This window comes from Mirounga angustirostris, unplaced genomic scaffold (assembly GCF_029215605.1).
Source record: "Mirounga angustirostris isolate CCGP_5_RB_7025 unplaced genomic scaffold, mMirAng1.0.hap1 SCAF_9, whole genome shotgun sequence".
Lineage (NCBI taxonomy): Eukaryota > Metazoa > Chordata > Mammalia > Carnivora > Phocidae > Mirounga > Mirounga angustirostris.
In genome coordinates, this window is record NW_026991717.1 from 142,290,438 (window position 1) to 142,315,508 (window position 25,071).

At 61.5% G+C, this 25,071-nt stretch overlaps 3 protein-coding genes across 21 annotated transcripts in view; 2 read left to right on the forward strand and 1 right to left on the reverse strand.

The window, feature by feature from the left end:
* Positions 1–5,434, forward strand: part of KLC1 (kinesin light chain 1) — a 48,499-nt gene extending 43,065 nt beyond the window's left edge. For 5 of the 9 annotated variants that reach the window (XM_064571653.1, XM_064571654.1, XM_064571655.1 and 2 more), the window contains 2 exons: positions 4,745–4,814; positions 4,997–5,434. In XM_064571653.1, the coding sequence (XP_064427723.1) occupies positions 4,745–4,780 (36 nt within the window). In that variant the 3' untranslated portion in view covers positions 4,781–4,814; positions 4,997–5,434. Of the gene's footprint in view, positions 186–4,744; positions 4,815–4,996 lie in introns of all 9 variants that reach the window. The other 4 variants (XM_064571651.1, XM_064571657.1, XM_064571652.1 and 1 more) reach the window with 1 other exon arrangement.
* XRCC3 (X-ray repair cross complementing 3) lies at positions 185–20,036 on the reverse strand. 9 transcript variants are annotated; one of them, XM_064571669.1, is made up of 10 exons: positions 19,452–20,036; positions 18,749–19,107; positions 14,636–14,754; positions 14,443–14,550; positions 14,149–14,332; positions 12,249–12,386; positions 11,739–11,951; positions 6,342–6,496; positions 4,063–4,275; positions 185–3,763 (listed from the first exon to the last, which is right to left on the reverse strand). In XM_064571669.1, the coding sequence occupies exons 4-10, from the start codon at positions 14,452–14,454 to the stop codon at positions 3,461–3,463; spliced, it is 1,218 nt and encodes a 405-aa protein (XP_064427739.1). In that variant the 5' UTR covers positions 14,455–14,550; positions 14,636–14,754; positions 18,749–19,107; positions 19,452–20,036; the 3' UTR covers positions 185–3,460. The 9 variants fall into 9 exon arrangements, with proteins under 9 accessions (XP_064427739.1, XP_064427741.1, XP_064427736.1 ...); XM_064571671.1 differs by lacking the exons at positions 18,749–19,107; positions 19,452–20,036 and adding an exon at positions 17,735–18,081; XM_064571666.1 differs by lacking the exons at positions 18,749–19,107; positions 19,452–20,036 and adding an exon at positions 17,735–17,781 and having other exon boundaries at positions 14,636–15,563.
* ZFYVE21 (zinc finger FYVE-type containing 21) overlaps positions 18,078–25,071 on the forward strand; it is a 12,626-nt gene continuing 5,632 nt past the window's right edge. For 2 of the 3 annotated variants that reach the window (XM_045901622.3, XM_045901623.3), the window contains exon 1: positions 18,078–18,267. In XM_045901622.3, coding sequence (XP_045757578.1) covers positions 18,130–18,267 — 138 coding nt within the window. In that variant the 5' untranslated portion in view covers positions 18,078–18,129. Of the gene's footprint in view, positions 18,268–20,180; positions 20,305–25,071 lie in introns of those variants that run through there. The other variant, XM_045901624.3, reaches the window with a different exon arrangement.

Here is a 25,071-nt window from a genome sequence, read left to right on the forward strand (position 1 = left end):
GAACGAAATATTCGTCTGGCAGACTCGCGAGCTCTGAGTGCCAGCCACACTGACCTGGCCCTCTGAGGGCCGAGGCAGAGCTAGATAAACCCCCGAGACTAACGAAGCACCGAGACCCTCCAGGCTTTGCCACACCCCTCCCCCCGCTGCAGGGGACCCACCTCCCGGCTTGCTTCCTTTCCTAGGTAGTGCCGTCCACCAGCTCGTGGGGTTTGTCCCGAGTTCCGTTAAGCTGGCTGCGGCGCTAGCGACCAAGAGCTGCCGACGCATGAGCGTGAGACCGGCCGGGCATGGCGGCCCACGGCGGCCCACGGCGGCCCACACGGCCCCGGCAGCTGGCTTCGGCACGTTCAGGTCGGCTGCTGCCCATGGATGCTTGTCCTTCCTGCCATTACGCCAGAATCGATTTTATATTTTAATACTGTATCAGGGCTGTAAACGGAAGCTCTGGAACTTTGCACCCTTCTAGACTAAGCATTTGATGAGCTCTGGCAGTGCTGCCTGGAATTCAGAGAGTGGGTGACTTGCCAGTGGGTCTGGGTCTCTGCTGAGTCCCCGCACCTGCAGTGTGTCCCCTCCACGGCTCTGCCGGACGCTCCGCGGGCTCCTGAGCCCGCCCCTGCGGAGCCCGTTTTCCCTCTGCCGGCCCCTGAGTGCTGAGCAGGCAGAGATGTGGGATTTAGCTTTAAAAAGCTTTTCTTTGTAGCGTTAAGTAACACAGGGTAGGTTTTGACAGGAACATTTCCCAGTCCCCCAGGGCCCTACCCGTGAGGGGATGCGTGAGGCTCACGGGTGGGTTTAGAACGTCCTGAGCAGACGACAAGGGGTTTGTGGCTCCTGGTGGCAGCGGCGGTGAGAAGGGCCTCATCCGGGCCAGTGGGCGGGAGCGTGAAGACGCAGCAGGTAGATGAGGGGGATCGAGAAACTCAGAGCGTCCCTGTGTATGCTCTTGCTTGTGACCTTAATGTTCGGTGGTGTCACCGCAAGGGGACATGCTTTTGTTTGTCCTCAGTCACGTCTCCCTCCTGAATTGCACTCTGCGGGGGTACGTGCTCACCGGGACTCCCTGAGGGGTCGCCCGGGGGGCCTCCACATACTGCACGTGTCCTTCAGGGGCTGCGGGCTGGAAACTGTTCAGAAATGTCCCATCATTTAAGACCACAGGAGCACGTGGCCTTGCCCGCCGGTGTTTGTGGCCATGTGCTCGTTCCCGCCCAGGGACTGGCGCTCTGTGTCCTGACTGCAGGTGTCCTGCCTGCAGGAGCCCTGCGTCTGGCCTCTTTCCGCAGTGCCCGGCTGGCCCGGCTGGCCCGGCGTTGCAGCTCCCCAGGGACCAGGAACGGACTTTGTAAACGCTCTCCAGGGTTGGTTTACACGTGGGACGGGTTGTGAGACGCTCGAGCCAAGAGAACGCCGGAGCCGTGTCCCCGCAGAGGCCTTGTGCGCTCTGCACTTGCCCTCGAGGCGCGGCGGCTGCCAGGGCGTGGTGTGGCTGCTGGGGAGGGTCCCGGGAGCCGCCCCCTCCCCTCGGTCCCCAGTGCTCCTCGGGCCACGAAGCGAATCCAGTGCATTGGAAACCTACCCCGTTGCCCTTAGTGACGCTTCCATCTGGAGAACATGGGGCTGAGAACGGGATTTACCGTTACGCTCTCAGGTGGTGGAAACGGGCCACCGTGCAGGGGCCTTGGTCAAATCGCCCCACTTGGTTCTCTGAGGGCCGAGGTTGCCTTGTGGGGCTGTGCGGAAATGTGGCCGGGGTGAGAGAAGCCAGGCGGCCTCCTTAAAGCAGGTCGTAAGAAACCTTCCTGTCTCAGGGGACACTGCCTGGAAATCTGTGATTTTTGAACTTGTATCAAAACAGAAACGAGCCTGGTTATCACTACTTCACTTGAGTCTTGTGTGGATTTTCACGTTCTCGAAGAGAGAAGCAGTAGGGGTGGCTGTCCCTCTTCCGCAACGTTTTCCTTTCTTGGTGGGGCGACCCTTAGAGCGTCAGCACCCACTACATCATTCCTGTCCCGTTCGAGCCCCGGCCAGCGGACAGGCAGGAGGGGGACAGGAGCCGGCCACGGTCCGCAGAGCCCCCTCCACAGGTCGTCAGGGTGGAGGCCGTGGCAGGCCTGGGCCTCCCGACCCTCCCCGCTCTCCCCCAGGCAGCCGACCCGGCAGCTCACGGGGCCAGCGGGCTCTGTGGTGCTTGCTTTGTATTTACGGTATCGGAGGGAGTCTGTTATTTCCTGGAATTAAAAAATTCCTATCATTTGTTTGTTCAGAAAGCTGCTAGAAATAGCATGTGATGAGAAATTCAGTGTTTATGGTAACAAATATTGCTAAGAATACATCGTTTACAGTTCATAGAACAGACTGCCCGTCGTCATAACTTTGTAGAATGTTCTTGGGAAGCACGGAGAGGAGATGTTTATATGTGCACTTCTTCCTGAGCAGTACGCTGTACGGTCCTCAAACTTCTGAAAATTCTGAAGTGGTAAAGCAGCGACCGAGGGTGAGGTTCCCATCAGCGGAGGGCGTCCCGTCAGGGTGCACCGCATCCTACATGTGACGGGGGCAGGCCTAAAGACACGCACTGTTCCACATTTGTCCCCATCGTCCTCGGGGGAGCCCTCGGGGCAGGGGGACCCCAGGTCTGTGAGGCCTGCCTGACAACACTGAGAAGTGCATGGGACAGAGGGGATGGTGCAGGGCCCAGGAGTCTGGGCCGTCTGTGTCACGGGGAGACCACCCTGCTGCAGGGGTGTCCCTCTGGGACGGGTGGGCAGGGGCCCCAGCACTGGTGTGCATCCCCCCAGGGATGGCCCGTCTGCCACGTGTACACTCTGTCTTGGATTGTAGTTTCCTCACTGTTAGTGTGATTTGCCTAGAAAATAATTTGGGATTGTTTATTATTTAATTACGAAAATAAAATGGTTTATTTCCTGGTGTGAAGTCCCTGCACTTGCAGAAAGGCTTTTATAAAATTGCAGCCCTAAAAGACCTTTTTCCTGTTTATACCGGCCATTCTTACGCTTTTGACGGCCACAGACTATTTTAACAAGGGGATAGAAATTACAGATGAATGTTTCTGCTCTAGAAAATGTCCGAACAGAAGGAGTCTGCCCAGTCCCAGGGACCTCTGCCTCCACCCCAGTACTGGGTCAGGCGTGTGCCTGTCTTCCTGGCACCAGCCTGGGGTCAGTGTCCGGCTCATGGAACTGCGGGGGGGGGATGGCCAGGTCACTGGACTGCTCTGTGCCTCAGTGTCCCTGAGACCAAGGATGGTAACTCCCCATCCCCAGGGGCTGGGGAGAAGACCTGCATCAACGTGGAGGAGTTACTTAGGGCAGAGTCTGGCGGAGAGCGAGCTGTGGTGAGGGGAGCATGGGGCACACGGGGAGGCCTCGTCGGGCAGGTCATCCGTGCGCACGGCCTCCCTGCCGTGGAGAAGGTGCGGCCAACACCGTCGTCAAGCACATCCTGACCCAGCGATGGGTGTGCGGGGTCGTCGGCCCCCCGTGCCTGCAGAGCGGGGAAGGCGCGGCCAGAACCTGCGGCCGACCCACAGCTGCCGTGTCAGCAGGACGCGGTCCCAGGAGTCCCTCGCACTCCCTCCGCGTTGACTGTGTAGGAGCAGGACGAGGGGGGCAGGTGAGGGGCGAAGACCACCCTTAGGGTGCGGTCGGGGCGGCGCCGGCTGACCATCAGTCTCATTAGGAGCTGGTTGGACCAGGTCATTCCGAGAGCTGGAGAAACCCGCTCGTCCCAGACGCTGAGACAGAAAACAGGCCCAACCGTTACTTACAAAACCACAGGGGTCCCACCGCCACTTGGGCGGCCCTCCTGCCCGGGGGGGGGGGGGGGTGCTGGGGAGGTGGTGCTCACCCCTGTGGCCCGGGTGCCGTGCCCTGCTCCTCTGTGACCTCTGTCACCTGGAACGTGCAGACTGGGGTCAGCTGCAGCGAGGACCCCACGCTGCCCACCCTGGCGTGGTTGGCTCTGCCCTCCCCGAGCTGCTGCTTAAGATGGAAGCCGAGGACATCTGCCGTCTGGGGCGGGGGGTTTACCCACCTGGTTGATGCACAGCACCGGGCTCTGGAAGGTGCAGCTCAGCTGGCGCAGGGCGGCCCCCAGTGCCTGCAGACACCTGGCCCTGGGGACCGAGGCCGCGCCGTCAAACTCGCAGCGGAACAGGGCGGCCACGGAGTCGATGACCACCAAACGGGCCATCCCCCGAGACAGCAGCGCGGGCACCTTCTTCCTCACACACTCCAGGAGGGTGTCCTGGAAGCCGAGGGGGTGGCGTCACCGCCCTTGCTGTTGGTGTCTCCCCGGCTGCCCTGTGCTGAGGGACCCCTGACGCCCGTCCCTTTACTTCTCGAGTCTCCAGTGGGGCCAACAGCCCGTGGGGCCATCACAGTGACCAGGCCTTCCTCCCTCCGTGGCCCCATGCCAGGCGCTGAGTCTGGACGCAGCCACGCCGCGAGGCTGACTCGTCACCGCCACGGTCCTGCCAGGCGGGTGTGGGGGCGCCCTGCCCCCTGCCCAGCAGCCCCCAGTGCAGGGAGGAAGGAGGTAGTGGGGTGGGGCCGCCCGTACTGTGAGGTGCCCCCGGGCTCTGCCCACCCTCCGGGGCCTCAGGCCTGCCCCTCGGAGCCGGCTGCCCTGCGGCCTGGACTTGGGCCCTGGTGCCCAGTGACCGCGCGCTGGCCGGCCCCCCTGACCGAAGCCCCGTCTGTGCTTCCGTCTCTAGGGCGTCTCCAGTAGAGCCTCTTTCTGTGGAAAATGACAGCAGCAGCGGCCTCGAGGACGCCAGCGGTAATGTGAGTCCCCCCCCCCGTCCCCGTCCCCGCGGGGGGCTCCGGGGGTGCCTGGGGGCTGGGCAGGTGGGGGCCCCACTGGGCAAGAGGCTGGAAGCCTTCCGCCCCCAGAGCTGTCTTCGGAACCACACTTAGGCCCCCATGGGTCTCGGCGGCCTGGCCCTGACGGCGGCCCTCTCTCGCAGTGAAGCCACCCCCGGTCTTGGCCTGGAAGACCCAGGACGACGCTGCTTGTTGCCGCCAGGGGCAGCCCTGTGACAGCCGGGGGACGGCCACCGAGGCTGGAGGGCCCTGGAGCCGGAGGCCTGCAGCACTAACCTCGTCTTCCCCCGTGTCCCCGTGCCACGGAGCACACTGTCCCACTAACAACCACACTGCTCGTCGGGACGCGCGTCGCTCGCAAAGCCATGGCCACGCTTGGCCCCTGCAGGATGGCGGGGTGGGCGCGGCCTCCCTGCTGGGCCGCGGCTCCGGGAGACCCGCAGGCCACCTGTGTCCTGACCCTCCGTGGAAGAGGCCGTGGCTGCGGGCCCCGTGGGCCGCGCTTACCGTGCTACTTCCCCAAGCTGTGTGAGATAGGTTTCATTGTACATTTTTTAAAAATTAAAAGTTTATATACCTTACCCTTTGCTTGTAATTTTTTTAACAATCTTTAAACGGGGGGAGGCCCACCGGGGTCGGGGGGGGCTCTGCCGGCCGCTGCTGACGTGCCCGGGAGCCGGCCCCACGCAGAGGCCTGCCTTACTCTCCTCCGGCGCACTGCTGCGTCCTCACCTGCCACCTTTCCCGCCGTCCTCCATCCCTCCGCCTCAGTGCGCTACGGCGGCAGCCGGCCGGGCCACAGCTCCGCTCCCCCTGCCTGCTGGACCTGCCCTGACCTCCCAGCCCTTTGTCCCCTCCCTGGGGGTTCCCGCCACTGCTCTCTGCGCACCGGCAGGGACCTGTCACTTGCTGATGCTTCCAGATCTGTCCCCCGAGTGCTGTGGCCAGGTGGCAGCCAGCCATCTGAGGGGCTTGTTGGGGCTGGGGACCTGCTAGGCCCTGGCCGGGTTGCGTCCCGGGGGGGCTCCTGTGCCCTGACGGGGGGCTTCCTGCTCCGCCAGAGGCAAAAATAAAACCCAGTACAGACTGCTCTGGCTGGGACGGCTGGCCTGGGCCGCAGGCCCTGTCGTGTGGGCAGCGGGCACCACGGGGTGGCCGGTGGGAGGTGCCCCCTGCAGCTGCGGCCTTTTCCAGGGGACTGAGCACCATGGCTGGGGGCGCAGGGCAGGGCAGGAGGCGCTGTGCTGGGCACCCCTGCGCCCGCGGGGCCGCCCTCCCCCACTCCTTGTGCGTGGGGGTGACGAGTCCCACAGGATGCCTGGTCCGAACGGAATTTCCGGTACCGGATCGTGTGGCTCTGAACGTGTGGCCCGCGTGGGCAGGCACGTGTCTCTGCTGACGGGTACTGGGGGTGGCCCGGGGTCTCGTGTGTGGCCCTGCCCACCGGACCGACCTCCCCTCGGCACTCAGGGCCACAGAGACACTCACCACGTCGGCCACGTGCTCAACAAAGATCTGGTTGCCGAATTTTATCCTGTCGACCACGTCTCCCGGCACGTCCGTCCGCAGGCGCCGCTGCTGAGCCATGAGCTGCTGCAGACGCGCGCTGGGGAAGACCTCTTCCGTGCAGATGTACACGGCCCCTGGGAAGACAGAGGGCCCCTCCTTGCTGACAGGATGCCACCCCACGGGCCTGTCCCCAGCCTGTCTCGAGTGGACGTGAACGGAGTTCTCAGGGCTCAGGCTTCTGGCAATGCCCTTCCTGAGCACGCGGGGCCATCCCTCAGAGGCTCTGCTCTCGGCTCCTTGCTCCATCCGGGCCTGCACGGCGACAACCATGTCTGTGTGTGACTGGAAAAGCCAGTCGGCAAACAGCGGGTCACGCGTCCCCAGAAGCCCGGACACGCTGGGGCAACAGCCCGGCCCGGGCCTGGATCTCCGCTCCGGGGAATGGACCCCAAGCCCACAGCTAGAGAGAACTGGGGGCTGTCCGAAGTAAACCCTAACATTTGTGGCAACTGATTTTCAACCAAGGTCCCTGGACAGTTCAACGACAGAATGGTCTCTCCACCAAATGGCGCTGGGACAGCTGGGTCCCTGCAGGCCAGGCGCTGCCAGGGCACCCAACTCCGAAGAAAACACGGGAAGCCTCTGTGACCTTGGATTCAGCACTGGATTCTCAGATGTGACACCAACAGTGAGCAAAGGCAGAGAGAGAAACTGCACTTGATCGACACGGTACCATCAAGAAAATGAAAAGACACCCCCCAGAGAGGAGAAAATACAGGAAATTCCGTGTCTGGGAAGAGTCCCGCAGCCACGTCATACAGAGAGTTCTTACAACTCGACCACAAGACGACCCAAGTCAGAAACCCGGCAAAGGATCTGAACAGACCTTTCTCCACAGGAGACGTGAGATGGTCGACGGGCCCGTCAGGAGTCGCGAACACCCTCAGACATCCGGAAATGCAGATCAAATCCACCGTGGGACCACCGCCCACCCACGACGGTGGCTCAGATCACAAAGTCCAGCGTCAGCGAGGACAGTGCACTGATGGGGGTGGCATGCCGGCTGGCGGCCCCTCACCCACTCGGATGCAGCACGTGCACGGGACCCCGTGGTCCTGGGTGCGCGCGTGCTCACGAGCCACGTACGCCAGCATTCAGAGCAGCACTGTCCACAAAAGCCACGAGGTGGAAGCCACGTCACATGGACGGGTGGATGGGCAAACAAACGTGCTCTGGACACACAACAGAATATTGTTCAGCCGGAAAAGGGAACCGAGTACGACACGTGTTCCAACGTAACGAACCGTGCCAACATCATGTCGAGGGAGGGAAGAGAGACCGCAGAGGTTACGACCTAGGATCTCACTTCCGCGAGACGTCCGGAACAGGCGAATCCCGGGGCAGGAAGTGGAGCCGGGACTGCCAGTGGGCAGTGGGGAGGGCCCGTGAAATGTTCTAGAATTAGGCAGTAGCGATGGAAACACAGCTCTGTGAATACCCTAAAGAGCACTGAATTGTACGTTTTAATTTTATGGTACGTGAACTATTTTTTAAAATTTAAATTTTTTAAAAAAAGAAGCAGCTGGTATTCTGGTGGAGAGCTGGCTCTGCCCCCCAGGGCCCCCAGCAGACTCGGGTCCCTCACCCGCATCGGTCGCTGCACAGCCCCAGGCAGGGGAACCGGACGAACCAAAGGACCCACACCACGTATGCACACGCACCCTGTTTGTGCCTAGCTTTGACTTTGATGTAACTGTGTTTTGGCAGAATTTCACACTTAAGAGACGGATACGTGGCGGGACGAGAACCACCAAGCCTGTAGCGAGCGCCTGACCATCAGCAGCTCCTTAACCTTCCTGGGCACATTCCAGACCATCCCTCGGGAAATGCCTGCAGACACGGCTGAGCCCCTGACCCTGTCCGCCCCGGGGGCAGCTGGGTGTGACCGTGCTGGCCGGTCTGGGGAGAGCGGGCTGGATGGAAGGTTCAGCGTGGAACCGAGCCTGTCTGCGCAGCCCCAAAGCCCCTTTACCCCCCTGGGTGTGTGGCTGGGAGAGGCACAGGGCCTCGCCGTGCTGCCCCCACCCGCCACAGGCCATGGTGGCTTCTCCAGGGTGGCCCCGGCAGATGGTGACGGGCCAGGGAGAGAGGGGGCTCCATCAAGTGCAGGATTCAAATAAGTCCAGAGTGTCTTCACCATCCTTTTCAAAATTAGGGCTCTCAGATCTCACTGGGTTAAAGGAGTTATTTTGTCAGGAAAACGGGCATCTTGGATGCCACATTTAATGTCACAGTAACCTCGGGGCCACCTCGGGGCCCGGGACATCCGCCCGGCTCTCTCCAGGTCCCCCCTGCCACTGTGGTCACATCTCCTTTCCCCGGGGCTAAAGCCTGTGCGGCCGGCCCATAGCCCGGCGTCTGACGGACGTCCCCAGAGCCTCCTTGGCCACCCAGCAGCTCGGCTCCCCACAGCCTCATGCCCACCAGTTCCTGGCTCTTGGCGTCCCTGCTTCTGTCTGGCAGACGCGGGGGGCTCCGTGCAGGAGCTGGAAGCACGGGCCTCTGATCCCCAGCGCAGCCCGCGTGGTGTGCCGTGGCTGTCACTGAGAGGCCCCTGGGTGGCATGGCGGTGGTGGAGGGGTGGAGACCCCCCAGACCAGCGGTGGATGAGGCAGGCTTCTCCATGGGGCAGGGTCACCTCAGGCCGGGGTTCGAGCGAGCGTGCAGGCAGCTGAGGGGCCACGCTGGGCCTGCCGTGTCCCAGAGTGGGGGTCACAGGCTCTGCTGCGGGATGTTTTCGGGGCATCCGGCGCCAGGAGGGGTGGGCCCAGGCAGCTCCGAGGACCCGACCTCGTGGTGCCCTTCCCGCTCCCCCAGGCCAGGCCCGCCCTGAGTACGGACCCAGCCTGGACACAGATGCCAGTGGTTAACTGCTCATGTGACCCATCCAGGAGAAAAGGGGTCTGCTGGGCCAGAAGGTTGCAGGCCATCGTGGCATGAAGGAGACCAGGCTGGGAGAGCTTCAGGATCAAGGCTGGACGGCCAGCCCTGCACTCCACACCCGGCCTGTCTCGGGCGCAGCACCCCCCCGCACAGGGCCCCGCGGACACACTGGTTGAGCAGACGCAAGCTGGGCATCATCGTGCCTCTTTCATGCTTCCAAGGCCAAGTCCATCCACCCAGCACCAGCACCAGGCGCCTGGCCCTTAGGCCCGCCCGGACTGCACCTCGCACAGAGACGCAGGGACAGGACTGACAGACAAACGCCCGCCTCAGGTGTGAGCAGGCGCCGCACGTCGTCGGGAGCCCCTGCCCGTGGCCAGCAGACCCGGCCGGCGCCAGACACCGGGGGTTCATGGGAGCCGTGCAGACCCGGCCCCCCACGAGAGCTCACGGTGCTAACGGGAAGCGGGAGAGATTCCAGACCGAGCGGCCTGCTGTCGGCGCCCCCGCGGGGGGCCCTGCGCATAATCCCGGTGCGTGTCACCGGGGCGGGACGTCTGGCCCCGGCTGCCTCCCCAGCCCGCCACGTGGCCCAGCCTGTCCGGGCAGCGGGGCGCGCGCGGGAGCTTGGGGCTGCCGCCGGCTTGTGTGCAGCCTGGTAGCGAGGCGGGACCATGGGGCGTCAGAGAGGCAGCTACCCAGCAACGGCACGTGCGCCCCAGTGACCTCACGTTTAGTAAAAACAATTTGGATTTTGAACGCTTGAGTGACTCACGCAGGCAGCCTGGAAAAGTCCCTCCACCGCGTAGCCCCTGTACAAATGTCAGCCACACAAAGCAATGCAAGGAGGACGGCCCGGCCCCTGCCATGCAGCACAGGCCCGCCCGCCCCCACAGCCCTGGGGCCCCAGCCCCCACACTCCTTCCCCGAAGCAGAAGAGCGAAATACTGCTTGCCCGGCTCTGCCTCTGTGGACCGCAGGGTTGGCAGGCTGGTGGTGTGAGCGTATGTACGAGCGCGTGTGTGCAGGCTGATGTGAGTGTGTGTGTATGAGTGCGTGTGTGCAGGCTGGTGTGAGCGTGTGTACGAGCGCATGTGTGCAGGCTGGTGGTGTGAGCGTTGTACGAGCACGTGTGTGCAGGCTGGTGGTGTGAGCGTTGTATGAGCGCGCGTGTGCAGGCTGGTGTGAGCATGTGTGAACGAGTGCGTGTGTGCAGGCTGGTGTGAGCGTGTGTGTATGAGTGCGTGTGTGCAGGCTGGTGGTGTGTGTATACGAGCGCGTGTGCAGGCTGGCGTGAGCGTGTGTGGACGAGCGCGTGTGTGCAGGCTGGTGGTGTGAGCGTGTGTGAACGAGCACGTGTGTGCAGGCTGGTGTGAGCGTGTGTACGAGCACATGTGCAGGCTGGTGGTGTGAGCATGTGTGAACGAGCGCGTGTGTGCGGGCTGGTGTGAGCGTGTGTGTACGAGCGCGTGTGCAGGCTGGTGTGAGCGTGTGTGTATGAGTGCGTGTGTGCAGGCTGGTGGTGTGTGTATACGAGCGCGTGTGCAGGCTGGCGTGAGCGTGTGTGTACGAGCGCGTGTGCAGGCTGGTGTGAGCGTGTGTGTATGAGTGCGTGTGTGCAGGCTGGTGGTGTGTGTATACGAGCGTGTGTGCAGGCTGGCGTGAGCGTGTGTGGACGAGCGCGTGTGTGCAGGCTGGTGTGAGCGTGTGTGAACGAGCACATGTGTGCAGGCTGGTGTGAGCGTGTGTACGAGCGCGTGTGTGCAGGCTGGTGTGAGCGTGTGTGTACGAGCGTGTGTGTGCAGGCTGGTGGTGTGAGCGTGTGTACGAGCGCGTGTGCAGGCTGGTGTGAGCGTGTGTGAATGAGCGTGTGTGTGCAGGCTGGTGTGAGCATGTGTACGAGCGCGTGTGTGCAGGCTGGTGTGAACGTGTGTGAACGAGCACGTGTGTGCAGGCTGGTGTGAGCGTGTGTGTATGAGCGTGTGTGTGCAGGCTGGTGGTGTGAGCGTGTGTACGAGCGCGTGTGTGCAGGCTGGTGTGAGCGTGTGTGAACGAGCGCGCGTGTGCAGACTGGTGGTGTGAGCCTGTGTGGACGAGGTCGCAGGAACCTTCGGGCCAGGCCCACAGCCCTCGAGGGGACCCTGTGCTCCGCCGGAGGCGGCTCCGCGGGTCACCAGGGAGGAGGCGCAGGTGGGCGGGGCGCTCCAACGGCGGACAGGCGGACAGGAGGACAGGCGGACAGGCGGCAGCCCTCGGACCCTGCCCCCCGGGGGGCGGAATCGACGGCAGACGTGAAGAGAAAGATGGAACCGGGAATACCGCGTGGGTACGTCTGGCGCAGCCTCCGTGGAGTGCGGCCCCGGCACTGCCGGCCCCCCCAACTCCTGGGCAGGCCCCCCCCAACTCTGCCCCCGCCTCGGGGCAGCCACTCACCGGCCTCCAGGCCTCCGTGCCGCCGCGGGAACTGCACGGTCAGGCAGAGCTGCAGCGCCAGCTGGGTCTTGCCGGCGGAGCTGGGGCCGGCCAGCTCGGTGAGGCCGTCCAGAGGCAGGCCGCCGCGGAGAAGCCCGTCGAGCACGGGGCAGCCCAGGCTCAGGCGCTGGTGCTGCGCGGGGAACCTCTGCTTCTGCTGGTGCAGATGCAGCGCTGCGAATGCGGCGGGGGGGGGGGGGGGGTGTCAGGCACCACGTGGTGGAAGGACAGGTGACCTCAGTCACGTGGCTGGACGAGGTGCCAGCCGGCAGGGAGGAGGCGGTCCCGGCCGCTGCAGTGCTCTGTAGGCACCTGGGGGCTCCGGGCTCTGACTGCCAACTCACCCCTGCTTCCCGCGCCCCTTGGCTCGGTCCCATCTCTTTTGGCCCAAGAGCGGAACCTCGGAAGCGAGGGCCCCATGCCCCCCCCCGCCACCTGACAGGTCCCCATCCTGACGCTCTCCGTGTGAACCTGTGCAGACGCGGCTCCCCTGCAGGTGTGAAGAGGCCGTTCTCAGCAAGTGCTGCACGTCGAGGCTGGGGAGGCGGGTCAGTCTCTGCAAGTCTGGTCCAGAAAAATGCAAAACCTCCTTCACTGATTTCAGTTTGGCTGAAATTATACAAATAAATTACAGGGCAAGTTCAGACTACGGTAACACAAGGCAACACGACAATGACAACAGGTGTTTTCAGGAATGCTGTCTTCTAATGCTGGGGACCCGGCGGCAGGGGCCTGATCCATCCACTCCCTGAGGCTCTGGGAGCCCCTGGGTAGAGTGTGATGACAGCAAGGAGGAGGGAGGGGGCCTGGGGGAGCCCCACCTCACAGTTGCAGTAGCAGGAGCCAGAGATGAGAGGGTCCTCTCCCAGGTGCCCAGAGCAGTGGATGCAACCCAGTTCCGCACCCCAGAAACATCTCTCAAGAAAGGAGGTTTCTGTGGCCGGGCAGGCCTACACGTAGGCAAGGCTAGAGGATGATTCCAGGGCAGGCTGAGGACCATGCATGAGGGAAGGGGTGCAGGACGGAAAGCTGAGCTGGGTTCCAAACAAGCGTCCGCTGTACCAGACTGCTGGCATGGTGGGGAGGGCGGGATGGCCGGGGGACAAACAGCAAAGAATGCATGAGGGTTACAATGCCAGTGGGCAACAGCTAGGTGGGGAGGGTTACAGAGTTAATGTGTCCAAAAGGTCTGGTATTTGGGGAGGAGAGTGGATAAATTAATTTTGGGCTTGGATAAATGCATTACTTTCAAACTAGTACAAAATAAATTTGCTAAAAACATATTCAACCAATCCAGAAGCCAAAAATGGAAAACCACCACAAAAAGAAATACAAAAAACAGCTCAGCATAATAAGGCAGACTTAACCCCACATGTATCAGGAATTCCCTTAAATATGTATGCACTGAACGCTCCAGTTAAAACAGATGGACAGGCTGAATGAAAGGGAAAACAAAGCAAAACGACTGATGGGCTCTGAAAAAAACCAAGAGCCAGGGATGAAGGAACAGGACCTCAAGACTCTGCCCCCATATAGGACATCACCATGTTGCTGCACCAGCCCCCATGTGTACTTAGGATTCCATGTTATATGATCAATAAGCATCCTAATGTTGAAGTTTCCCCATCAAATGCCCCAGGAGACAGGGGAGATGGAAGGGAGTCCCAGGATGCCAGCTGGTGCAGGATAGCTGGGGATGGATGCACCAGGAAACAAACAGAATGGGTGAGCTGTTCAACCCTTTGAGCATTTAAAAATGAGGCACTGGTACTTGATGGACATACTAGACAATGTGGGGAAAGTCAGTGAGACATACACAGAAAACACAGCATTGGAAAAAAAAGAGGCAACTAACAACATTGGGGAAAAATAACAAAGATGGGACAAGAAAGAAAACAATCTTAACCTCCCAGTTCAGCAGTAGTCATCATGTCCCCAGTCAAAACCCTAATGGCCCAAACTGCGTTCCAACTGTGGGGGGAGGAGTGGAGTAAGTGGGGGCACAAGCAAGCCAGTCCTCATCAGTGTAACACCCACTCTGTGAGTAATCCCCGACATTGACAAATTGAACACAGCAACATAAGCAAAAAGTGAAAGTAGTCCCCTTTCACTTTTTAGACAATACACATGTAGTACCTTTGATGAAAATAAAACGAACTTTAAAAAAGTGCTCAGTGAAACACACACACACACACACACACAACCGAAAAACCTGCAACACATTCCAGCACGGGTCTCTAATCAGGATCAGTTGTCTTGGGGAAGGGGAGGACTTGGACAGGCAATACTGTTAACTTGTTTTTCATGCATTGTGTGCACGTACATCCATACATTTCACATATCTACTCGATCCAAACGTCAATAAATATACCTTTCTTAACTGCAGCAATAATTCTGGGATTCAGGTCCAATTGATCCAAATCCATTTCTTCCAAAAGGTTGACCACAAAGACGAGTAACTTCTCAGGGACACAAATTCCAATGTGCTTGCTGTCACTGCAAGCTGCCCAGGAGCCGAGCACAGCAGAGTGATGGTGGCCTGGGTATGCAGTCCCCTTTGAGACAGGGGTTCACCGTCAGCCCCGAGGTTGCAGGAGAGACTTTACCAGGAAAACCACTGACGTAAGTCTAAGGCAATGCTTTTGTTAGAGCCCCCATTCGGTACCTTAGAAACCATGAATTCCAATCCACAGAGTGATGTGTTTGAAGAAGTGCCCCCAGGTCAGCTGCCTTCTAAAGGCCCACGCTACACAAGGCAGGCCCATTCCGTCCCCTGCAGAAAGGGTTAAAAATGAGCACGTGCTCCGGCCCGAGTCCTGGCCCGGGGACCTGGTTTCCAGATGAGCACCCTGCCTCACCCGCCTCTTTGGTGAGGCTGACGCAGACAGCTGGAGATCACACGCACTGGGCTCGCGGGAATGAAGCGTCTTCTGCATTCTCCAGTTTCATCTCCCCTACATGTGTCTCCGTGGAGGATCTGGCAAGAATGGGAAAAGTGAGTTTTGAATCTTGCAGGATGCTTGCGGGTTGGAACCTCCCCGACTACCAAGCTGTTTCAGCGGAGGACAGTGGAGACTGTCCCACCTTTGCCCTGCAGCCCGCACCCGTCCCCTGACCAGCAGCCCTTCCCTGGCCTGAGCCCTAAATGCCGCGGGACAGGAGCCCAACCCCACCCCTGCTGGCTGCCCCACTCAGCCCAGGGCCACGCAGAAGCAAGCCCCCCAGATCAGCAGGGCTGGGGGTGCACCAGGGTGGGTGCAGGAACGCCAAGGCCCGCGGCCACACGCTGGCCCGCTGAACCCCGTGCCGACGTCCACCAGCAAGGCCTCCGCCGAGGGGAAGGACACCTGCCCTTGCAGCGCTCCGAGTGTTATGATATGGACAACATCAGGTTGATTTGGGCGCTTCGAGAACCAGGTCACTCGCACCGTCCCATTCACAGGCCGTTCAGGCAAACAGGTCTGGCATCCAGAACTGACAGTACCAGTTTGGGGTGGCTGCAGAGCCTGATGTCCAGGAGTGACCGCACCGCGGGATCACGACAGCCGCTGCAGGAAGGAGCTCACGCTCTGGGTCCCACGTCTGCCTGTGGCAGGCGCTCCCAGGCCAGGGCTGCTAACACTGGTGAGGACACACGCAGAGACCCTGGCCCCCCGGAGGCCACCAGGACCGCACACTGGAGGAGGGTTGGGTCTCTGCTAGAAAGAGGCGCCTGAACGCAGGGCCCCAGGGCCAGCCACACACAGGGAGAGGCGAAGGGGACTGTGACCAGCTCCAAAAGGTACCCTGAGTGTATGGAAGGTGTGAGGTTAGATTCCTGAGGACAGAAAGCAAATACGAAAGAGCATATCATCTGCAGGAAAAGTAGTAAGTTGTCAAAGGAGCTGCGGCGCACCCTCCTGGCTTGGCAGGGAGCTCAGCCTCAGGAGCCCTGAGGACAAGAACGGGAAGAGGCGACGCAGGGAGGCACCACCCAAAACCACTTCCAGGTCAGCAGAACACCTGGACGAAATACCAAGCTTGCGGTTTTCAAATTCTGGAGGAAGAGTGTGTGTGTGTGTCCTTCCCCTGGACCTGTGGAGGGCCCCGGGGGCATGCCTTGACGGACGGGCAGCCAACAGGCTGGGCTGGGGTCGGTCGGGAAGACGGATGGCCGGGTGAGAGAGGTTCTGGCTGAGGCTGCCCAGGCTGTGTGTGGAGCCAGGGAGGCTGGCAGGGGGCTGCCGCCTCCGGGGGCTCCCCGGATACAAAACTTGGATCCCGAGGAGCAGCTCGACACAGGGCAGGAAAACAAGCCGGGTGAGTGCAGCGCCCCAAGCTTACGTGGCGGAGGAGCAGGGCACCGGGAAGCAGAGGGACCACGGGTGGGGCCCCCGTGAACCAGACACTGGCCTGGGGGCTGGACAGACAGCCTCCAGGTGGGCGCCCGGTGCCCCCGCCTCCCTGAGGGCTCGGGCCTGAGCCAGCCAACCTCCGGGCCCTGTGCCCACGCGGAGCTGCAGACCGGGGCAGCTTCCTGGAGCGTTTCGGTTACCGTTTACGGGGACAGTGACCATCACGTGCCACTGGGTGAGTGGAACAGAGCTACCCGAGAGAACCCACGGTGTGCAAGAACCATTAGGATCGCGACTTTGAAGCAGTTCCTGCCGGAGTGAAGGCCAGAGGGGGACTCACTGTCTCCGCCTTCAGGACACTCCCTCGGACCCCGGCGGCTAACCCAGGCCGCACGGAACGCTCGGAGCTCCGCACGGACTGGCCCACCTTCACTCTGGGCAGCAAGACTCACGTTTCAAGCCGCTTTAATGAGCTCGTGGGGAGGAATTACTGGAATCGCACTTCAGCTGCAGGCTGGGCGGCAGTACACACGGCCACCCACACGCCGCCGGACGCGGGGCCGGCCTCCCCTCCCGCAGAACAGGGCCACCTTCTGTCGCCAAGCTCAGACCTAATTCAGGCAGGGCAGTGCAGCCGCAGTCCTCCTGCGCTGAAGTCACCGGGCGCCGGGACACCAGCGCGCTCTCGGGCCGGTTCTAGGCACACCTGCCACATCCGGCCTCGCTCAGACCTCAGGGGAGCAAGATTACCAGCCCGCCTTGCTGACCGGGAGAGGGACGCGAGCAGCCACTTACTGACACGCTCAGGCCACACAGCCCGCGGGGGATCCGGGTCCCGCCCCGCACGCCTGTCAACAAATCCAGCAGAACTGTTCAGAGTCCACCATGCAAAACTCGGTTATCCCGAGGCCGGCCCGCCTGGGGCGGGGGGGGGCAGTGTGTGTGTCTAGTCCCGGTGGGAGCAGCCCACCCGCCCTCCAGGGTGGCCATCTATTCCGGGTTCCCCTCCCGGAGGGGGCGATGGGCGCTGGCTCATCCCAGGGCCGCTGGCAGGGAGCTTCTCCCGGTGACCTGGGGGGCCTTGCCCGGGCCGGCCTGGCCTCCTGGGTCCGCGGCCCTTCTCAGCACCCTGTCCTCTCCGGGGACCCCTTCCCTTTCCGGGCCCTGCACCGCCTTGCCCCATTCTCGCCAGCGACTCCTGCAGACCCGAGGTCCGCAGACCCACGTGACGACCCGGCGCACCTTCTCCTCCGCGACGCGCCCCCTCTCCACGGCGGTCCACCTGCACGCCCCCCCCCGGAACGCCCCCGCTTCGTGCGGCCCTCGTTCACCTTTCACCCCACGGTCCCCAGATTGCCGCCGTCACCCTAACTGGCCCTGCAACCCGCCGGCCTGCTCGGGTCTCTGCGGGTGGCAACCCCCAGGACGGGCCTCCGCACCCCGGCTCCCGAGCTGCCAGAACCCCGCCAGGGCCTAGGCTCCGGCCGTCCCCTCCTCCCGCCCGCGGGCGTGGACTGTACGGACGACCCGCGACGCCGCCGGAGCCCAGCCCACCGCGGCCCACCCCGCGCCGCGCCCCCGCGGCCCACCCCGCGCCGCGCCCCCGCGGCCCACCACGCTCACCGCGCGCGCTCCGCTCGCCGCCTCGCGCTGCCCCGCCCCCCGCGACCTCCCTTTCCAATGAGAGCCGGGCGTCCCGCACCGGATTTGCCAATCAGAGAGGAAGCAGCGCTACGGCGCAGACTAACTGACCAATCCAAAGTCTCAATCGTCCCCGGGAGACGGGGCGCGCCTGAGCGCGTCCTCACTGCCGATTGGTGACCGACCGCAGGGTGGCCGGGGAGGTGCCCTTGCGCGAATTGGGAAAAGCGCAGCGATGGGGCGGGTCCCGGGCGTCGATTGGTCCGCTCTCCGAGCCGGGCGTGGCGATTGGACGCGGCCCCTGTCATCCACGCGGGCAGGGCGGGGCTCCTGGCGGGACCGGGGTCCGGGCGGCTGGCGAGCGCCGAGGCGGCGTCATGTCCTCCGAGGTGGCCGCGCGCCGCGATGCCAAGAAGCTGGTGCGCTCCCCCAGCGGCCTGCGCATGGTGCCCGAGCACCGCGCCTTTGGCAGCCCCTTCGGCCTGGAGGAGCCGCAGTGGGTCCCAGACAAGGAGGTAGGTCGCCGCCGCCCGCCAGCTTCCCGCCTCCCCCTCCGCGCCCCGCTCGCCCGAGACCCCCGGCACCCTCTCCGCGCTCCGGGACCCCCTTCCGAGCCCGAGGGCCCCCTGGACGCGCCCCGCTCGCCTGAGACCCCTCGTCTGCGCCCGGCACTCCCGTTAGTGTCCCGAGATCCCGTCGGAGGCCAAGGGGCCCCCGTCCTTGCCTCGGGATCCCGAGACGCGCATCGGCGCCCGGGACCCCCGTTAGCGTCCTTGTACCCCGAACCGCTTCGGCTGGCTCCTGCTGCCCTTCCGGGGCCCCCCACGGCTGCCCTCGGTACCCCGGGCTCCAGTCGCCCGCGCTCCAGCCCTTCCGGGGCCTTGGGCACTGTGCCCTCTGCCTGGTTCTCTCTCGGGGCGCCCAGGCCCGCCCACCCCCCGCGCGAAGTGCGCCGCGCACGGACAGTCCCACCCGCCTGGCCCGGGCTTTGCCCACCTGCGAGGTCATGTGGGAATTCCACTTCCATTGGTTGAGCTGCTGAGTGGAGCCCCTGCCCCATGGGGGGAACGGCGGAGCGGACCCCGCGAGGTCTGGGGGGCGGCCCTTGCGTGGTGCGAGCGAAGTGCTGGGTTGGAGCAGGAGGCTGCGGATGGACAGTAAGGAGGGCGTCCTGGTTGGGGAACCGCCCCTGCTTGGAGAGGCTCGAGCAGCTGTGGCCGGAGGGGTGAGGCTGGGGGAGGCGCTGAGCTGACCCTGTTGGCGGGGTGAGTGCGGCACCTTCTGAAGGCCCTTCTGTGACCATAAGCCAGCAATTCTCAGTTACCGGAGGCCAAGGGACAGAAGTCCATGCATTCCTGTAAATCAAAACCGTCTGAAAGAAGTTAGCACCCCGTGATTGTTGAAAGTGCTTTAAGTGACGAGCACCCCCTGGTCTGATCAGCCTCCCTCCCTCCCTGAGAATCGCAGTTTCGGCCACAGGGTTTCAGCAGAGGAGTGAAATCCGGTGTGTGGTGGGGGAGGCGGGCAGGCGCCCAGAAGCTGGGGAGGGGCCGGGTGCAGGGCAGCGGGGAGGAGGGGCCGGCCTGGAGGTCAGTGGCCAAGCCATGGGCCTCCCTGGCCTTGGTCCCTTGTTGCCCTGTGTGACCTCTTTCTTTTCTGTAGTTTTACCCCTGGTGCTCCTACTCTGAACAGCCTGTACCTTTGCTCTCAGGGCCTCCTTGGTTAGTGCTGTGGAAAGAAGTATCCAGTCTCTCGTTGTCATACGAGTACGTGTCATAGAGTCCCTTACAGGCCTCTTGAGGAGCCTGGCACAAGTTACTGCGGTCAGAGAAGTCAAAGTCGCACAGCTCGAGGTGGAGACAGGCAGGTGACCGACTCTTCCGCAGTGGGGGAGGGGCGGCCGTGACCCGCTGACGGCCCTGACTCTGCACCTGTGGGCACGTCATGTGTGGCCAGATCACCGGGTGGTCGCCCATGTGTCACACAGGTGCAGAGTGGGGGCAGCATTTTTCCATCATGGCCCCTGCTGACCACCAAGCAGTGAGAGGGGTCTGGAACTCTCGCGGAGTGCTGGTGCAGCTGGGTGGAAATGCTGGTGTCCGGGAGGTGTCCCTGCTTCAGCAGGAGATTCGTTCCAAGCTGGAAGGGTGGCGGGCGTCGCTCCAGAGCGTCCCCATTTGGCAGGATTCTCTCTCGCGATCGAAGAGCCAGGCCAGGCCCTGGAGGCCCTCCAGTGGGCGCGGGGGAGGGGAGCGCGGCGGGGGACTCGTCTGAGGTCCGGGAAGTAGAGTTTGAAATCTACTGGGGCATGGTCCCAGAGTCCAGACCGTAGCCGGGAGGGTCCTGGAGGAAAAGAAACTTGGCAGGGGGCGGTGTGGGCTCGGAGCCTCTGGAAGCCCCGGGGAAGGGTGCGGCGGCAGCTCGTGGCCACTAGCCTGGAGCTGCTGCGGAAGGGACGCCCCCTGCTGCGCGCTGCCCGGGGCGCTTCTGGGACACGGGGGCCTTTGTGTGCCGGCGAGAAGCAAGCGTGAGACGCCGGCGGTGAGAAACAGGTTTGTTTATTCGTGGTGGTTTGGAATGGCGGAGGGGATTCAGAATTGGATAGACGTGGCAGGAGGGTGTCCCGTAGACCCTCCGCTTCCATCCACTTCTTGCCCTTTGCCAGTGTCACTGACGTGTTTGTGGGTGGTCCTCCGAGTGTCATCGTGACTCTGTTTCCCACTGGGTCACCCTGAGGCCAGCCCCTTCCACATCTGTTGTGGACTTACCACCTGCCTGACCTTGTGCCAGGTGGTTAGCTTGGGCCTGCAGGGACATCCCTTAAGAGTTGAAAATTTGGGGCGGGGGGGAGTGTGTGTACGCATGCATGCAGAGAGAGATGGTCTGTCGCCCTCCGCTTCCCAGAGGGGTTCCTGCAAAAGAACACTCGCTAAACACCGAGGAGTAGCAGTCTGCTCCCTAGGGGCTTGTGGGCCGCGGGAGGCGGTGGTGGGACGTGGATGGAGGCCGGAGCTGGGCAAGTTGGCAGGAAGCCTGGCAGTTGTCTCGGTTGTGTGAATGATGGTGGAGAGTGGGCTTGCGGTGGGCTCACTGGGCATGGGGCCGGAGGGACTTGGCACAAGTAGATGGAGATACTCAGTTTTACCCTTAAAAACTCTGCATCTTGCACCCCCCCCCTCGCATCTTCAGCACTGGGTGTAACCAATGATGATGGCACTTGGCATTTTGACACTTGGATACTCTGTAGACACAGAATTGGGAGGAGAGCACAAGTGTGTCCAAGAAACAAACCCTGAGTTAGGAGAGATCATATTGGATGGGGTCACTGCCGGCCAGGGAAGGAGCCGTGGCTGCAGGAGGGAGACCTTGGGGTCTGCCAGGGTCTCTGAGGCCAGGCGGGGACAGGCTTGCTTTATGGGGGGAGGGACCCCGGCTGGACGAGGACCGGGTGGGAGGGGGAAGGCGCTGGCGCAGGCAGAGCCGCACTTGGAGGCGTGGGTAGTGTGACCTGACGTCAGGGGACGCATCACCCTGAGTCTGCCTGTCTCAGGCTGAGGTGGGTCGTCATCTACAGGCCTGAAGGATGGACCAAGTGCGGTTAATGGGCATTCTGTTCCCATCCATGAGCCCAGACAAACAGGTCATCCAGTCAAGAACAGGGTGAAGAATGGAATGAATTTGGGGTCCGTGTCCAGCCTTGTCACCAGTGATTGGGGGCAACTGAGTCATCTAAGTCACATGGCAAGGGGTTCTCAGCAGAAACTTTCCCAGCACAGTCAAGGTGGTGGTGGGGTTCCACACTTGCTCTCTGGGACCCCAGGGGGCACCCTGCCTCCCACCCCCCAGGACCCCTCTGCTGTTGGCTCACGGAAATGCCACAGTGGAGGGCCCTGGGCGTGGGCCGTGGCAGCGCTTCTTCCCCGGGCGCACTTCTGTCCCTAGGCTCTGCGTCTTTTTCAGGAACCAATGGCGACGGGGGTCTGGGTAGGGGACACAGACGGGCTCTGTCCCGCGGGGGCGTGCTCGTCTCCTGTGACACCCACCATTTTGCCTCTTCAGCCACATCATCTTGTTCCCAGTGCCGTCACGTGGTCTTCCCCCCACCCCTTTGAGCGGGGTTTTTAACAGTTTATTGGTTCCCTTGTTAATTAAGCAGTTAAATCTTTGAACAGATCAGTTTATATTTTAGGAATTACGCTTTTACTCTTTAGAAGGGATTATTATTTTTTTTTAATTAAAGATTTTATTTTTTAAGCAATGTCTACGTGCAGCATGGGGCTCAAATCCATGACCCCAAGATCGAGATCACACGCTCTTCCCGCTGAGCCAGCCAGGTGCCCCTAGAAAGGATTATCTTTCAATAAAGATATATTAATACAAACACTTTTAAATTTTATTTTCAGGATCTGTTTGCATCTGAGGAACTTAAGACACGGTGGCACATGAGGGTCTGAGGGGTCTTGGTGCCAGCCAGCCAGGGAGCACCGTCGGCAGCGCTGTGGGGGAAGGGGGGGTGTCACGGGGCGTGGGGTGCGGGGGTCCCCCAGCCCCCAGGGAGGGGGCACAGGGCTCCTCAGGCTTTTACAGTAACCTTTTTTGACCTTCCTTTAAACGCTTCAAACTCTGTATTTTCTGTTTTGATCTTGAGGGGAGACCCCTCTGGGGCTGGGGCTGGTGCTGGAGTTGCCCCAGGCACCTTTGGGGGGCTCCTTGTGTGAGGGTTGGGCAGCGGTTGGCAGACTTCTCTCGGCTGCGGGTCGGGGGAGCCTGGAGTTCCCGAGGTGCTTCTGTTCTGTGGCCCTGGGCCGGTCTCAGCTCCCGCATCCGCCGTGGGGTTACTGAACCAGCCAGGAGTCGGAGGCCAGGGGAGCATGTGCGGGGCTGCAAATTCCGGCCCCAGCCGCCCCATCCTCCGTGGTGCCCAGCGCACCCTCCAGAGGCCACCCCTTGCCACCAGCTTCCTCCATCCCGTCCGCCGGGCGAGAGGCCCGTGAAGTGAGCGCGGGGCCCCGAGAGGCTAGGCTGGAGCCTCCTGTTCTCAAGGCGTTAGTCCCCGGGGGGGCCCCGGGGGGCGGCCTCTGTCTGCCCAGCAGCCTGTGCAGAGGCTCAGGCAGCAGATGGGTCCGTGTGCACCACGTGCGGGACCCTCCCTCATGGAGCTCCCCAGGTCCCTCGTGGGGGGCCTGCCCTGACTCCGTTGGCCCTGAAGATCCTGCATGTTGGAGCCTCAGCCCCCTCCCACCCTGGCGGGGACCACACGGCCTCGGCGTGCGGGGGTATCAGGCATAGGGTGCAGGTGGCGGGCCGCACCTGGGGTCTGGGCTGTGGGGCCTCGTCCGTGACCCCGGGCCTTTGAGTCACTCGGTCTAGTTCCAGTCTCACGGCTGCGGGGCCTGGCTGTGCCTGTCGTGTTTGTTTGCTCTGGGGACAGTTTCTCAGGCAGGCTGTCTGTTCTTTGGCCGTACTTTTACTTTAGTCTCTTTGCGTGTTGCTTTATTTCATTCTCTTTAAATTGCTGTTGATAATTGTAAAAGTGTCTTTTCTGTTACACGATCAGCAAATTACCTTGTTTAAAAATCTTGTCAGTTTTCTGAATCCCCTCATTGCTTATTTAGAGTAATAAACTTCCGTATCACTTACATTGTTAAGGGAGCACGTTTTAAATTCTGGATGTGGTCTTATGTTTAAAAGTTGGTCTTCTGGGGCGCCTGGGTTAAGCGTCTGCCTTTGGCTCGGTTTTCCATCCAAATGGCCAACAGACACGAAAAAGTGCTCAACAATAGGTTGGCATCAGGGAAATCCAAATCAAAACCTCAATGAGATACCACCTCACACCGGTCAGAATGGCTAAAATTAACAAGTCAGGAAACGACAGATGTTGGCGGGGATGCGGAGAAAGGGGAACCCTCCTACACTGTTGGTGGGAATGCAAGCTGGTGTGGCCACTCTGGGAAAGTATGGAGGTTCCTCAAAAAGTTGAAAATAGAGCTACCATGTGACCCAGCAATTGCACTGCTGGGTATTTACCCCAAAGATACACATGTAGTGATCCGAAGGGGCACACACACCCCAACGTTTATAGCAGCAATGTCCACAATAGCCAAACTGTGGAAAGAGCGAAGATGTCATCCATCGACAGATGAATGGATAAAGAAGATGTGATAGACACACACACAATGGAATATTACTCAGCCATCAAAAATGAGATCTTGCCATTTGCAATGACGTGGATGGAACTAGAGGGTATTATGCTGAGCAAAATAAGTCAATCAGAGAAAGATAATTATCATGTAATCTCATGGATATGTGGAATTTGAGAAACAAGACAGAGGATCATGGGGGAAGGGAGGGAAAAATGAAACAAGACGAAATCGGAGAGATAAACCATAAGAGACTCTTAATCTCAGGAGACAAACTGAGGGTTGCTGGAGTGGGGGGTGGGGTGGGAGGGATGGGGTAACTGGGTGAAGGACGTTGGGGAGGGTATGTGCTATGGTGAGCACTGTGAATTGTGCAAGACTGATGAATCCCAGACCTGTACCTCTGGAACAAATAATACATGTTGATTAAAAAAAAAAAAAAGTTGGTCTTCAACTTGCCCAAACACCGCAGCCTCACGGTAGGCATGAGACGCGAGACCGTCTTTGTTGGTGGAGAGGGAGAGGGGGCGCGGGAGGGGCAGCACGAGAGGCCCCGGGAGGCGCCAGAGCCAGGGCAGCAGGCAAGTTTTCCCGTGTGCGCTGGCCTCGCCCTGGATGGAGGCTTTCTCTGGTGCGTCTGTGGCTGGCATTGCGGGGGGGTCACACAGAGCCTGGCTCCCTGCCACAGTGCAGAGGCCCGAGTGCCAAACACAAGCGGCGTTCCAGAACTCACAGAAGGGAGAGGCAGTGGCAGGGGGTGTGCGGAAGCAGCAAGGGCGCAGTGAGCAGCCAGCTCACACTCAGAGCCACTGGGGGACTTTATAGATGGTTCTGGAAGGCCAAGGTGGGCCAAGACCTGTGTCCCAGTCCAGAAAGCAGCTTACGAGCAGAGAGGAAAAAAGAAAATGTGAGCCACGGGATCTCGGAAAACTTAGACACCACTCCCAGTGCCAGGGCTGTGGCTGCAGGGTGGTGTCTGGAAAGGCCCTCCAGTGGGGAAGGACGGGGGCCCGGGCCTCCTCCAGGACCATCTGCACGGTGCTGGACTAGTGGGCACTTGGCACCTAACTCGAATCTCCTCAGCTCCCCGCTTGCCCGACTCATGGAGCCGCCTTGGGGGAGGCCGAGGCCCAGAGGGGGATGCACAGAGCGGGGGGAGATGGGCGGAACCCAGCCTGG

Bases quoted from the DNA above. Each gene is read 5' to 3' on its own strand.
- XRCC3 (XM_064571669.1), bottom strand. The intron at 11,952-12,248 runs GTTCACACGGAG...CCGCATTCGCAG, and splicing joins GGGGAGCCGCGTCTGCACAG to CGCTGCATCTGCACCAGCAG. The intron at 3,764-4,062 runs GTGGGTAAACCC...TTTCTGTCTCAG, and splicing joins CGGTGCTGTGCATCAACCAG to CGTCTGGGACGAGCGGGTTT.